This window comes from Cucumis melo, chromosome 4 (genome assembly GCF_025177605.1).
Source record: "Cucumis melo cultivar AY chromosome 4, USDA_Cmelo_AY_1.0, whole genome shotgun sequence".
Taxonomy (NCBI): Eukaryota; Viridiplantae; Streptophyta; class Magnoliopsida; order Cucurbitales; family Cucurbitaceae; genus Cucumis; species Cucumis melo.
In genome coordinates, this window is record NC_066860.1 from 20,396,540 (window position 1) to 20,409,253 (window position 12,714).

At 37.0% G+C, this 12,714-nt stretch overlaps 1 protein-coding gene across 1 annotated transcript; it reads right to left on the minus strand.

Annotated features, from left to right (window-relative positions):
* Positions 1–5,320: 5,320 nt before the first annotated feature.
* Positions 5,321–8,348, minus strand: LOC127148959 (uncharacterized). Its single transcript, XM_051083398.1, has 3 exons — positions 8,159–8,348; positions 6,251–6,665; positions 5,321–5,885 (listed from the first exon to the last, which is right to left on the minus strand). Exons 1-3 carry the CDS (start codon positions 8,346–8,348, stop codon positions 5,321–5,323), a joined length of 1,170 nt encoding a protein of 389 aa, XP_050939355.1.
* Positions 8,349–12,714: the final 4,366 nt, after the last annotated feature.

Genomic DNA, 12,714 nt, shown 5'->3' on the forward strand with positions numbered 1-12,714 from the left:
ACGTGTCGAGTTTGGGTTGGCTACATAGTGCAGCAAAATAAGAAGGTCACACGTGTAAAGCGTGAAAATGACCCATGGATGTGAGTGGTCGCTATAAATGGACCAAAGGCCGAAAGAAAAAGGGACATGAAATGCTACCATTTTGATAATCTCTTGAAAAGGAAGTTCCAAAAGTTGAATGACTGGTTGAAAGGGCCACTAGGCAAAAGAGGAAGTTGGAAGCAGAAAAGGAAAAAGTGGAGTCTCAAGTGTTTGTGAGTGATTCTTATAAACAAATGATTATTTTGAACGATCTTTTGAATAAATGACTATGAATGATCTCACTCTTATACTTGTGTTTAGGTAAATGGTTCTCATATGAAAAATAAATATCTTAGTGAATGATTTTCATGAATGATTGAAGTGCTATGTTATGTTCCTTACATTCGTAAGAAGTTTCTTTTGAGTATTTGTGTGGTTATATCCTTTTGTAATCCTGTGATCTGAATGGTATGGTGTTGTTATGCCATTCTATGTTGTCAAGCTAACATTTGCTATGATACTGATCGTGTATTGTGTAGTGATGAGTTATATCACGAGATGTAGGTGGATATCCCAGGAAACTTCAAGACACAGATTGAGATGTGTCCCAAGTCTAAGTGAGGGGAGAATCTCAGGTCGGTGAGGCGAGATATGACTTATGAGATGTGGGTGGATATTCCAAGGAACTCGCGAGACGCTGGTTGAAATGTGTCACAGGTCCGATGAGGAGAGAATCCTAGGCCGTTAAGGCGAGAAATGATTTGTGAGACACTGATGGAAATCCTAGGTAACTTGCGAGATGCTGGTTGAGATGTGTTCCAAGTCCAGCGAGGGGAGAATCCCAGGTTCCGATGAAGAGTAATGATTGTGTAATAATGTGAAACGTGTAGAATCCTTTTGATGCCTGTAGTTGTGTTTGATGCGATAAAAGCCTATGATTATGAATTGATGAGTTGATATATATATATACACACACACACACACACATACATAGTACGTACGCACATATGTATATGTTTGCACCCTTTTGGATCAGAGCCTCACAACTACTTCTCTTTTTTGGAATTTTGTCCCTAAAATTCTACTCCATTACTTTCTTTCCTTTGTCCAACATCATACCTCATTGCAAAATAGTTACTCCTATTTGCGTAGACTTCTCGCCAACCTTAGCCTTTTCCAGACATTCCCTTTGGATATGTCTCATTTGTCTACACTTAAAACAAACCTTTTTGTACCTATAAACCTCTAAGTGTCGTCTACCGCACTCTACGCACATAAAACTCTGATTTTCGTCCCAATGCGACCCTTAACCAAAACCAGATTTAGTTTGCTTGTTAAATCCTTTCTGACTTCCTTTTCCATTATTCATCTTCGTGCCTAGACCTTCTTTAAAATGTTTGGACTTATCTTCTTTGCCTATTATAAAGGGTATTGCGTATTTCATGAGTTCCGTGAAGTCTTTTTCATACTCTATGACAGTCATATCATCTTGTTTCACGCTTAGGAACTCCTTCCTCTTTGCATCAACAAACAAATTGTTAGGTTTTATGTCCTAAAACTCGTAGATAGTAAATATAATCCATTGACTGTTATTAACACTACAAGAAAACGAAGGTTTTTCGACACCAACAAAGACGTCGGCATAAAGAACGTCGGAAATAAGTGTATTCTCGATGCCATGAACATGGCATCGGGAGAGGCGTTAGGAATACACTTTTTCCCGACGCATCAAACACGCGTCGGCCTCACGGCATCGAGAATAGGCCAAATTAATTTTAAAAAAACCTTATTCCCGACGCCGTGCAGAGTGCGTCGGAAATGACTTCGGGAATAAGGGGTTTTCCCGATGCACCTAGCGCGTCGGGAAAACCTTTTAATGAGCGTCACGAATAATGGTATTCCCGCGCCTTTTTGGGAATTTCTCGATGTCGCGCGACTGCGTCGGGAAATCCCCTTTATAAATGATTCAGTTTTGTATTTCACAGAACTAAAACCGAAAGGGGAATGGGAGGAGAGAACCGCGTCGAGGCTTCCGTTCTGTCTCATTGTCGTCGCCACCTTCCGTTCCGTCGTCATTGTCGTCTCTCACCGTCTGCCACCTTAGGTAAGTTTAAAAATAAAGTTTGTTTAGTTTAAATTTATGGTTTAGGGTTTTTTTAGGAGAATTGTTTTAGGATTTTCTTCTAGAATAGATTTTTGTTTGTTAAATGTATTTTTGTATAGAATGTGTGTAATTTGTGATTGAATTAAAATTTGAAGGGTTTAGGATTTATGATTTATAGTTAATTTCAAAATTGAATTTTGGGGGGGGGGGGGGTATAGTTAAATTGAAATTTGAATGGTTTAGGGTTTATAGTTAAATCGAAAATTGAATTTAGGGGGGGTTATAGTTAAATTGAAAACTAAATTTTTTTGGGGGGGGGGGGGGGGGGTTTATAGTTAAATTGAAAATTGAATTGGGAGGGGGGGGGGTTTATAGTTGAAATGAAAATTGAAATTGGAGGTGGGTTTGTAGGATGCGAAGATTTTAATGATGCGAAAAAGGGGAAAGTTAAAATGTTTTTTCACCATTAAATATAGAATAATACACTGTAAACTAGTTTAAATCCTAGTTATCTTCTTACTGCTGATATTCATAAAGAAAGTAGCAGATATTTAATTACTAGGCTTATGGTACGGTTTATTATATTTGTATATATTTAACAAGGATAAAAAAATAATGTATTAAGTTATTGGAGGAATGGGGAAACAAGTTCTCACATTCTATTAAATAAATACTACCAAAAGAAAAGGATGAATGTGTTGTAAAGTTGAAGTAGAGATAGTGGACTACATGCTTTTTCATCCTTTTTTATTATTTTTAACAGAAACTTTCTTTTTGTGCAGCATAAGTGTTATATCGTTGCTACTTGTGATAGAGATTTGAAGCGTAGGATTCACAAGGTATGATCAGATCACAATAGTTGGGAACACACAATGTTCGATTTAGATGTAGTAACTCGCCTATTTTCTTGCAGATTCCTGGTGTACCCATCATGTATATAACTTGGCATCAGTATTCGATTGAGCGGAAAAGACATTAAGAGTCCTCCATCCAAAGGAGATGTCTGCCCTAAAGCGCCCTTATATAAGGTCAGCTCAACACATGCTCCTCTTAAGATTTCTAAGCCGCCTTTAGACACTTCTAAGAGATAGACTACGAGAAACCCTAAGCCTTCTCAGTGGGTTGGTGAATAGGTGGTTTCAAACTTCTTCCAGAAAACAACCTTATGTATGTTGGAGGATATTCAAGATAAGATTATACGAACTCCTTTTGAATATATCCAAGAACTTAAGCCAGAAATAGCAACGATTCTCTCGGAAATTGCGAAGATCCATGCAAACGGCTTGACTCCTTTTGAAGAGTATATAAATAGTTACCTTAAGAAGGTAGATAATTTCAACGATTTGCAATCTTCATATTCTGCATAGTTGTTGTCAATAGATAAAACTCATCAATTAGATGAGAAGACATATGCCATCAAGGAAGCCTTAACTTTGACAGACCAATTACGAGGGGATGTCAAATTCATTTAGGAGAGAGCTACACAATTATCTTTAGAAAAGAAGGAACTAGAGAGGAGACTTCAGAGCATAAATGCTGAGTCTGAACATCTGTCGATCTTATCTTATGAGAAAACAAAGGCTATAGACCAGCAAGAACTAGAAGTTGTCAAGCTCCAAGATGATGTCAACACCATTGAAAGCACCCCTGCTATTACCGAAGAAGCGATTGAGGCCGTAGCTACGGTTCACAAGAGCATGGAAACTGCACGTGAAGAATTCAAGGACTTCAAGTGGAAGCTTTGATTTATGCCCCCTTTGCCCCCCTTTTCTTTTGTCGCAATCCTTGTAAATGTAAAAATTTTGTTGAATGATAATGCAAATTTTTTTATTCTAGTATGACTGCTCTTGAATTTTATTTTTCATTGCTTACATATGAGATGACAATGAAAATATTCTTTTTATTTTACGTGTGACTAAACTTAAAGTGAATTTTAAGCTGCCTACGTACCCTTTTTAAAACATATGGATCAAGTCATAACGTAGTTCAATATATATATATTCTTTTTACATAACTAGATTAGGCATAAAACTTCTTGAGAAATTTGTCATTGATTGGGTCAATTCGTAATTAGTCTTGATCAATGATTTTGTATGCTTCATTCGTAAAAATTTCTTTGACAATGTAGGGTCCATCCCATTTAGGTGTGAACTTATTCCCGGTATACCTTGTCGTGATGATAGGTCTTCTTACTGCAAGCACTAAATCACCAACTCAAAATGACCTGGGCTTTACATGTTTGTCAAAAGTCTTAGACATTCGTGCTTGATAACATTCTAGTGTTTGTTGAGCTTCTAATCTCTTTTCGTCAAGTTCTTCTAACTCTTGAAGGCGTAATTTAGCATTGTCTTCAGTAGTTAGCCATTCTTGAATTGTCATTCTTAATGATGAAATTTCTCTTTCTAGTAGAAGTACTGCTTCAACGCCGTAAACCAAAGAATAAGGTGTAACACATGTAGGAGTACAATGGATAGTTCTATAGGCCCACAATGCTTCCTCAATCTTTTCTTGCCAATCTCTTTTTGTCTTGGAGACCACCTATTTTAGAAGATTGCATAGAGTTTTGTTAAATGCTTCTACCAATCCATTTGTTGCGACGTTGTACATGGAAGACTTATACTGTTTGAAATTAACTTTTTTACAGAACTTGTCCATCAGAGTGTTAGAAAATTGTCTTCCATTATCAGTCACAATACGATGAGAAATACCATATCTGTAAATGATATGTGTTTGAACAAAATTTATAATGTTTTCCTTCTATGCTTCTCTTAATGACACGACTTCAGCCCATTTAGAAAAATAATCAGTTCTTGCAAGGATATAAGAATGGTCAACTGATGACTTAGGCATGATAGGTCCGACCAGGTCGAGTCCCCAAGCTTCAAAAGGCCATGAAGCTATTGTTGGATGAAGAGGCTCTGGTGTCTGATGTATAAAATTTGCATGGAATTGACAAGCTTTACAATACTTCGAGAAATGCATTGAGCCGTGGATCATGGTGGACCAATAATAACCCATTCTTTTCAACTAATGTTAGAGCTTTGAACCAAACTGGTGAGCACCACAGATACCTGAATGTGCTTTTTCTAAGGCCTTTGTCGATTCCTCTTTTCCTAGGTATCACAGAAGAAGATCTTCATATGAGTGTCGATAAAGTGTGTCATTGTGCAACTCTTCTCGTATCTTAGCTTGATGTTAAAGATCGATGAAAAGTTTTTCATGCTCCAAATAATCTATAATCGGCTGACACCAGTCTTCTTCATCAATTGTATACACAGGTATCACATCAGCTTCTTCGTATTGACTTTCAATCGAGGGCACGATCCACTTTTGGCAAAGAAAAATATTTATTGATACATCTTCTAAGACTGTTAAAGCAATGGCTAAGTTTGCAAGCGCATCGGTTTTCTTAATTTCTGATCTCGATATATGCTCCAATATTATGTCGTCGAATTTGTCCATTAATCTTCTAGCATAAATGAAGTAAGGCTTCAAGTCTTGATGCTTTACCTCATACTGATAGAAGAGATGATTTATGAGGAATTTCAAATCACCGAATATTTCTATGTATTTTATCCTAAATTTTGAAGCCATTTGCAGGCCAATGATTAGGGCTTGGTACTTAACCACATTATTTGAACATAACTCACCAAGTGTGGAGCTATATGGAAACATATGTTTCTCGAGAGAAATGAAGACAATGCTGACATCAACTCCACTTGTTCGTGTCGCACCATCAATGAACATGGTCCAAGGCTCCCTGCTTTCAACCAACAATACTTTTTCATCTGGTAAGTCATCACAGAATTCCCAATTTAGTGGAATCAGATGATCAGTCAGAAAATTTGCCAATGCTTGGCCCTTTACTTCTTTTTGGGGATATATACAATATCATATTGTTGGAGTATAATTGCTCATTTAACGAGGCGTCCTGAGATGACTGGCCTTGATAAGATATATTTAACAGGGTCAGCTTTTTCCACCAAATGTATAGTGAAGGCTTGCATATAATGTCTCAGTTTATCTATTGCAAAGAAAAGGGCAAGACACATTTCTCAATTGGAGAATAATTCAATTCAACTTCCGTCAGAGTTCTACTTAGATAATAGAGTGCGCATTCCTTACCTTATCATTTTCTTGTGCAAGTAATGCCCCAAGCAAAGCTTCATGAGCCAATACTTTTTTATGCTATCAAATGCATTTTCACATGTTTGGTCCCAATCAAAGGCTTCCTTCCTCATCAATCTCTGTAATGGTTGACATCGACCCGCAAGATTAGATATAAACCTCCTAATGTAAGCTAAATGACCTTGCAATCGTCTCAACTCATGCAGGTTCTTCGAACTTGGCATCTTATGGATAGCATCAATTTTAGAGTTATTAACTTTGATTCCACGATGTCTCACTATAAATCCCAGAAACTTTTCTGAAGTTACGTTGAATGCACATTTAAGAGGGTTCATTCTTAGTTGATATTTCCTGAGGCGATCAAGTACAAGCTTCAAGTCTTTCAGGTGATCACCTTTCTTCTCGGATTTCACTACAAGATTATCAACATAACATTCAACGTGTTTATGTAGCATATCATCGAAGATCCTTCACATAGCGCACTGGTATGTGGCACCTGTATTTTTCGATCCAAAAGAAATTATAACAGTATATATCTTTTGGAATTCGGAATGTGGTTTTCTCTTCATCATCTAAAGCCATTCAAATCTGATTATATTCTAACGACCCATACATGAAAGATAAAGCTTCATGTCATGCAGTTGCATCTATCAAGATTTCCATGATAGACAAAGGAAAGTCATCTTTTGGGCATGCGTTGTTTAGGTTGCAAAAATTGACACAAACACGTACTTGGCCATTCTTCTTCCTTACTGGAACAATATTAGCTATCCATATTGGATACTTGACTTCAGGAATAAATCTAGCCTCAATGAGCTTATTTACCTCTTCCTCGATTTGAGAAATGAGTTTGAGTTGACATCATCGTTGGGCTTATTTGATTGGCTGATGCTCTGGTTTGATTACTAAGCGATGAACTACCACCTTTAGATCGAGTCTAGGCATTTCCTTAAATGCAAAGACATCTTTATATTCTTTGAGTAAGTTCACATATTCATTTTCATCATCATTAGAAAGTTGGACACTTATGAAGGTTGGACGAGGCTCTTCTATCGTACCATGATTGACTTCTTTTAACTCATCAATTGTTGATTGACCTCCGTCCTTAAGTGATAACGGAGCGACTTCGGTATCTTCTTCAAATGTCTCACGGTCAAATGCCTCTTTTATTGTAACATGGCCGCAACCTGCCACATCTATTTCATCTTCCGGTTCATTATTTTTAGGTCGAGTAAAGATAACGTCATGTCACTTTACTTTTAATGAACCCTCTGTATTTACTGAGACAAACATATTTCGTTTGATTCTTGACAAAACTGCACTGTGAATTTTCTCGTCCCCTATCACTAAGCCAAGTTTGCTTGAGATGGATATGAGAGGTTTCTTTGCCTCTTGTTATCGACACGCTTAACCTTTTGAAGGCCGATTTTCTTATGACTGGAGTTAGACTTGTAAATTGTACTTTCTTTGCAGTTGTGTTTAGCTTTTAAAAGGCAGAAAGTTGAGTGAAGCCAGAAGTTGAACCTTGATTTTTGTCATCCTTTGTTAGTGTACTCAATCTCTGGAAGACTGAAGGGTGTGTGGCAGAAGAAGTCATGCAATAAAAAACGAAATTTTTTTGACTTCTGTCTTTTTTGCCTTCTTCAGAATCTTTGCTTTCTTCAACTTTAATGTGGCATGTATTAGCAAGCCTTCTTCAGAATCTTTGCTTTCTTCAACTTTAATGTGGCATGTATTAGCAACTTTTACTTTCCTTTTATCAGCTATTCGAACTGGTTCAAAAGACTCATATCCAACTTCAGATCTCGAATTAGCTATAGAATATCCTTGTTTTTTTAATCTTCTTTTGTGTAGGGGAAAACCTGAGCCTTTCATCGAATATTTTCACGCTTTTAAGCTGAGTACGAGTTGTAAAGTCATAACCCGCCTTTGCCATCAACTTATATGCCTTTGAGTCGAATCCTTCCACTGTTTGTCTTTTCGGAAGGTATGCCTCTACGCACTTTTTCTCAAGTCTTTTTGCTTCTCCTTTGTCTATCTTGGTAAGTGGTGTGGTGATGTTTTCCTTTAATATCTCTATGCTTCCAACCGTCATATTTTTCGAACATTCTACAAACGGTGATTCTCTCTTCTTACGTCGAGACAGAGGAATATAGCGTAAAATAGGGGGATTTGAGACTTCCTCTTGTGGAATTGTTATCTTTTTCACTCTCTAGCGCCTCTGACTTAGCTTGGGTCGTTGGTTCATCATTTTGTTGACCATTAGAGGCATCGCCTTTATTTGATTTCTTTGTTGTGATCATTCCTTGCTCGTGCGTATAAGTGCCTTTAGTCATGGGAACTTCAGTTGATATGAATTCGCTTATATCCTCACTTTTTGTGTAAAATTTTGCGTCGGCAAAGTGAGACTCGGTCTTTGAAAATGGCTTAGTATCAGCATCAACCTTCCTAATTCCCTGTTTATAAAATTTAAAACATTAATGGAGCGTTGATGTTACTATTCCATTTTCATGTATCCATGGATGCCCTAATAACATTTTATAAGTAGTCCTCGAATCGATCACATGAAATATTGTGCTTGCCTATAGATCCCCTATGATGATCTCCAAACGAACAGTGCCTATTGCCCGTTGTGCTCCTTGATTAAAGCCTTGAATCACTAGTTCACTATTTGATAACTCTTCAACTGAGATACCTAATTGATTCATTGTTGACTTTGGCATAATGTTGACGACATAACCATTATCAATGAGGATTTGATTAAGCTTTTACTCCCGAACATATACTCACACATATAAATGTCTTATGAATCTTTGACCCAGGTAGCAAATCCTCATTGCTAAATGATATCGATATACAACAGAAATCACACGCCTTCGTTGGTGATGCAGCAATAGTCGAGACATCATCATTTTTTAATACCTCAATAATGGTATCCTTGACTTCTCGTGATAGTGTCAACAAATCATTTATGCCTAAAGAAAGCAAATCCTTTGGCTTGGTTGTTACCTTCATTAAAATTGTGGGGAAGCGTCGTCCTAAGTCGTACTAATAGTATGGCACGAGACGATTTTCATTGGAAAGTTTTTAGGACAGAAGTCCTTTAGAGTTATTAGTTGTCCTAGTTGAGGAAGCTCCTCACTTTCTTCAATGATCGGTAGCAGCTTTCTCGCATTATTTCTGTCTTTCTTCTTTGAGACTTACCTTTCCTCCTGTACTCTCGATACGAGTGGGATTCTTTTTGGAGAAAATTTTGTTTGCGCTTCTTTCGATGCGTTACCAGCGTCCATCCCTCATCAACATCATCTACCTTATTTTCTTCTTCCTTAGAGCATACAATCTGGAAGTCATTATTTTGTAAGGTCTCCAATGAAGAATATATAACAATAGGGTCCAACGATCCAAATTGGATCAGACTCCTTGTAGCAAGTAACTAACTATCTGGTTAAATGATTATTGCGGCATGATTTGTTTGTGCCACATCATCCAGATCTAGCTCAATCGTTTTGTCCAATGTTAACTTTAAAATCAACTCCTCAAATGATTATTATGGCATATGCTCAAATGATTGAATCTCCCTTGAGCGACTACGAGTATTTGGTCGCTTGTTGATGTCGCTGAAAGCTTTGGAAGTGTTACCTTGAGATGTCATAATTTCTTTAGATGATTTTCAAAAAGAGAGAGATGAAAGGTAGAGACGGTCTCATTGGGCTTGCCAAATTGTTCACACGAGATTTTAGGAGAAATGTAATTTGTGGAATTGAACTTTGTATCGATTGATATAGTGGATACAATAATCTCTAACGTTGTAATGCTTCAAAATTTAAGGTAATTTATTTGTAATTATCTTAAGTTTAATCTTTGAATTTTTTGGTGTTATTTAATTGTTGTATTTCTGGAAACTTGTTTAATTGTGCATTAATTTTATAATAAATTGATTGTGAAGTTAAAATAATTATATTATAAGGATAATATAATTATTTAAGGATATAATTAAGTGATCTCAGGATAAAATAATTATATTATAGGGATAATGTAATTATTTAGGGTTATTATATTGTGGGATAATATAATTAGGTAACGATAGTTTATTTTTTTAAAAAAGATAAAGTGATTGGATTGGAGAGAGGGAAATTTGAGTTTAAAGAAAAGTTTTGGTGGATTTTGAATAAAGAGAGAGAATAGGAGATTTTATTTGGGGAAAAGAAAAGATAATAATAATAATAATTTATTATTATTAAGGCACTAAATAGGCTCCTTGGGAAAAGCACTATTCATCTTCTTCTTCATCTTCCTCAAACCCTAATTTCACAAGAAACTCTAGCCATCTTTTGCGCCGCCGCCGCCTAGCCTCGTCGTCCTCGTCTTCACAAGTCGATCGTCCCAAGCGCCTCTGTCTCTTTCTCCGTTAGTTTCTCTATCGTAAGCCATTGGTCGTCTGTTTTCCATCACGGTTTGTTGCGCAGCCAAGCCGTCTCTATCGGCTGTCGGTAGCCGCTGTCTACCATCGATTCGTCCACTGCGAGTCACGCACAGGAAGCCCGAACGCCTCCAGCCGTGCCGGCCCAACTCGAGCCGCTGACCCGCAAGCCAATTCCAGCCTCAGTGAGCTGCGTTTGCAAGTTTTCGAGCCGTTCCTGCGTGAACCAAGCCGAGCCGTATGCGATGTCAACCAAGTCGGCTAGTTGAGCTGCCCAGTCTTCTAATCGAGCCACCTAGCTGTTTCTCCTTAGCCAAGCCATTTTTTAGCCACCTAGCGTATTCTTTGGCTTTTTCACCTATATTTTTAGTAAGTTTGATTTGGGTTTCAGTTTTTACCCAAGAAGGAGTTAGTTGGAATCTAAATAATTTAATTATGGATTTAATTGAATTATTTTCATGATAGATCAATTGGGAGTTGTATTGAAGAATTTTCCTAAACCAAGGATAAATTTGGATTTATATTCAACTTTGGGTAAGCTGAATTAATTGAAATTTGGACTCTAGGCAACTGTTAATTAATTTATTAATTTTAGTTATTAGGTTCACTTGTGTTTAGGACTTGACTGTTGGGAAGCTTGACCGTGACCATTAGGATAATCTTGATTTTAACTAATCTCCAGGTAAGAGATTCTACTACTAGACCCTCAAACTGAATTTAAGAGACCGCATGTACTTATTGTTATGCATTAGCGATAGTTAAAATGTATAACTGGATGCTATTGATAATGATTGCCATTATATAGGTGTTTGATGATGATAGCTGTTAACATGTTTGTTACTGGTAGTATACTAATGATGACGACTGTTTTATGTCTTTGATGACAAAGTTTGATTAAAATGACATGATTGATACTTATGTCACGCTTATGATAATGTATGTTATGTTACATGCTATGGTTAGGTTGTACCGTTAGCTTTAGCTATTAGAGTCGCACCCACATGGGTGCCCTTCTGGATCACCACCTTTCATGACTGTGTAGTCCGACTGGATCACTAGTCCAATATGACATAGACATAGACATGACTAGGAGCGACTCGACGGGGTCACTCATAGCTCGATTATCTTAGTGTTTCCTTCGGGTACACTAAAGACCAGTTGTCCTAGGTGTTTTTTTAGGTTTACCAAAGACCAGATATGTTCCTACAGGATCACAGATTGCACGTGTTCAGGACCGTGCAGTTTAGAGGTACCACTTTACAGGACTCTAATAAGAAGTTAACAGGCACCTAGCGGGACTAGTAGTGGGTCTCTTACTGAGTGTATTTATATACTCACTCTTTCTTGTTTAATTTTTTTGGCAGAAGTAGAGGTAAGAGCAGAGAGAAGCTGGCGAATGACGAAAAGTGACTGTGGCGAGCTATAGGGATCTTTTTGCTTCCGCCTTATGTTATTGATCAGATGCATTTATTTTATTTTATTTTATTTTATTTCATTTATTTTTCTTAAAAACTAGATAGGGCCCGAGTAATAATTTTATTTAATTTTATCTTTACATACATTTGTTGGTGATTTTTAATGACTATTTGAGGTTTTGTTTTATTTTCTATTTTTAAATTTAAGAAATTTTACTTATCTTTTAATTAGGAATCTTTTTCTAAACTAATGTATTTTAAAGAACTAATGTCAAAAATAGAGTGGAAGCCAAACTATTGACAAAAATAGGGTAGTTTTGTGGAAGTCGTGTACCCCGTACACGACTTTGCTTGCGTGGACCCCACTTCCTTTATTTTAAAATTTAAAGATATTGAATATATTTTTATTTATTTATTTAATATTTAATACGTGGGTCCCACAGGTTTTTAATTTTTAAATTTAAAGATATTATATACGTGGGCCCCACCGTACCCCATCATCTTCTCCTCGCCGTCCTCCACCATCTTCTTCTCATCCCTCTCCATTCGCCGTCCTTCACCATCTTCTCATCCCTCTCCATTTTCCCACAATGATAGGGTGGAGGACGGCGGCGAGCGACAAGGTA

Bases quoted from the DNA above. Each gene is read 5' to 3' on its own strand.
- LOC127148959 (XM_051083398.1), bottom strand. From the start codon at position 8,348: ATGACGGTTGGAAGCATAGAGATATTAAAGGAAAACATCACCACACCA. The intron at 6,666-8,158 runs GTACTCAGCTTA...ATAATCTTGTAG, and splicing joins GGGTTATGACTTTACAACTC to TGAAATCCGAGAAGAAAGGT. The intron at 5,886-6,250 runs GTAAGGAATGCG...GGTTGAAAGCAG, and splicing joins TTGCACAAGAAAATGATAAG to GGAGCCTTGGACCATGTTCA.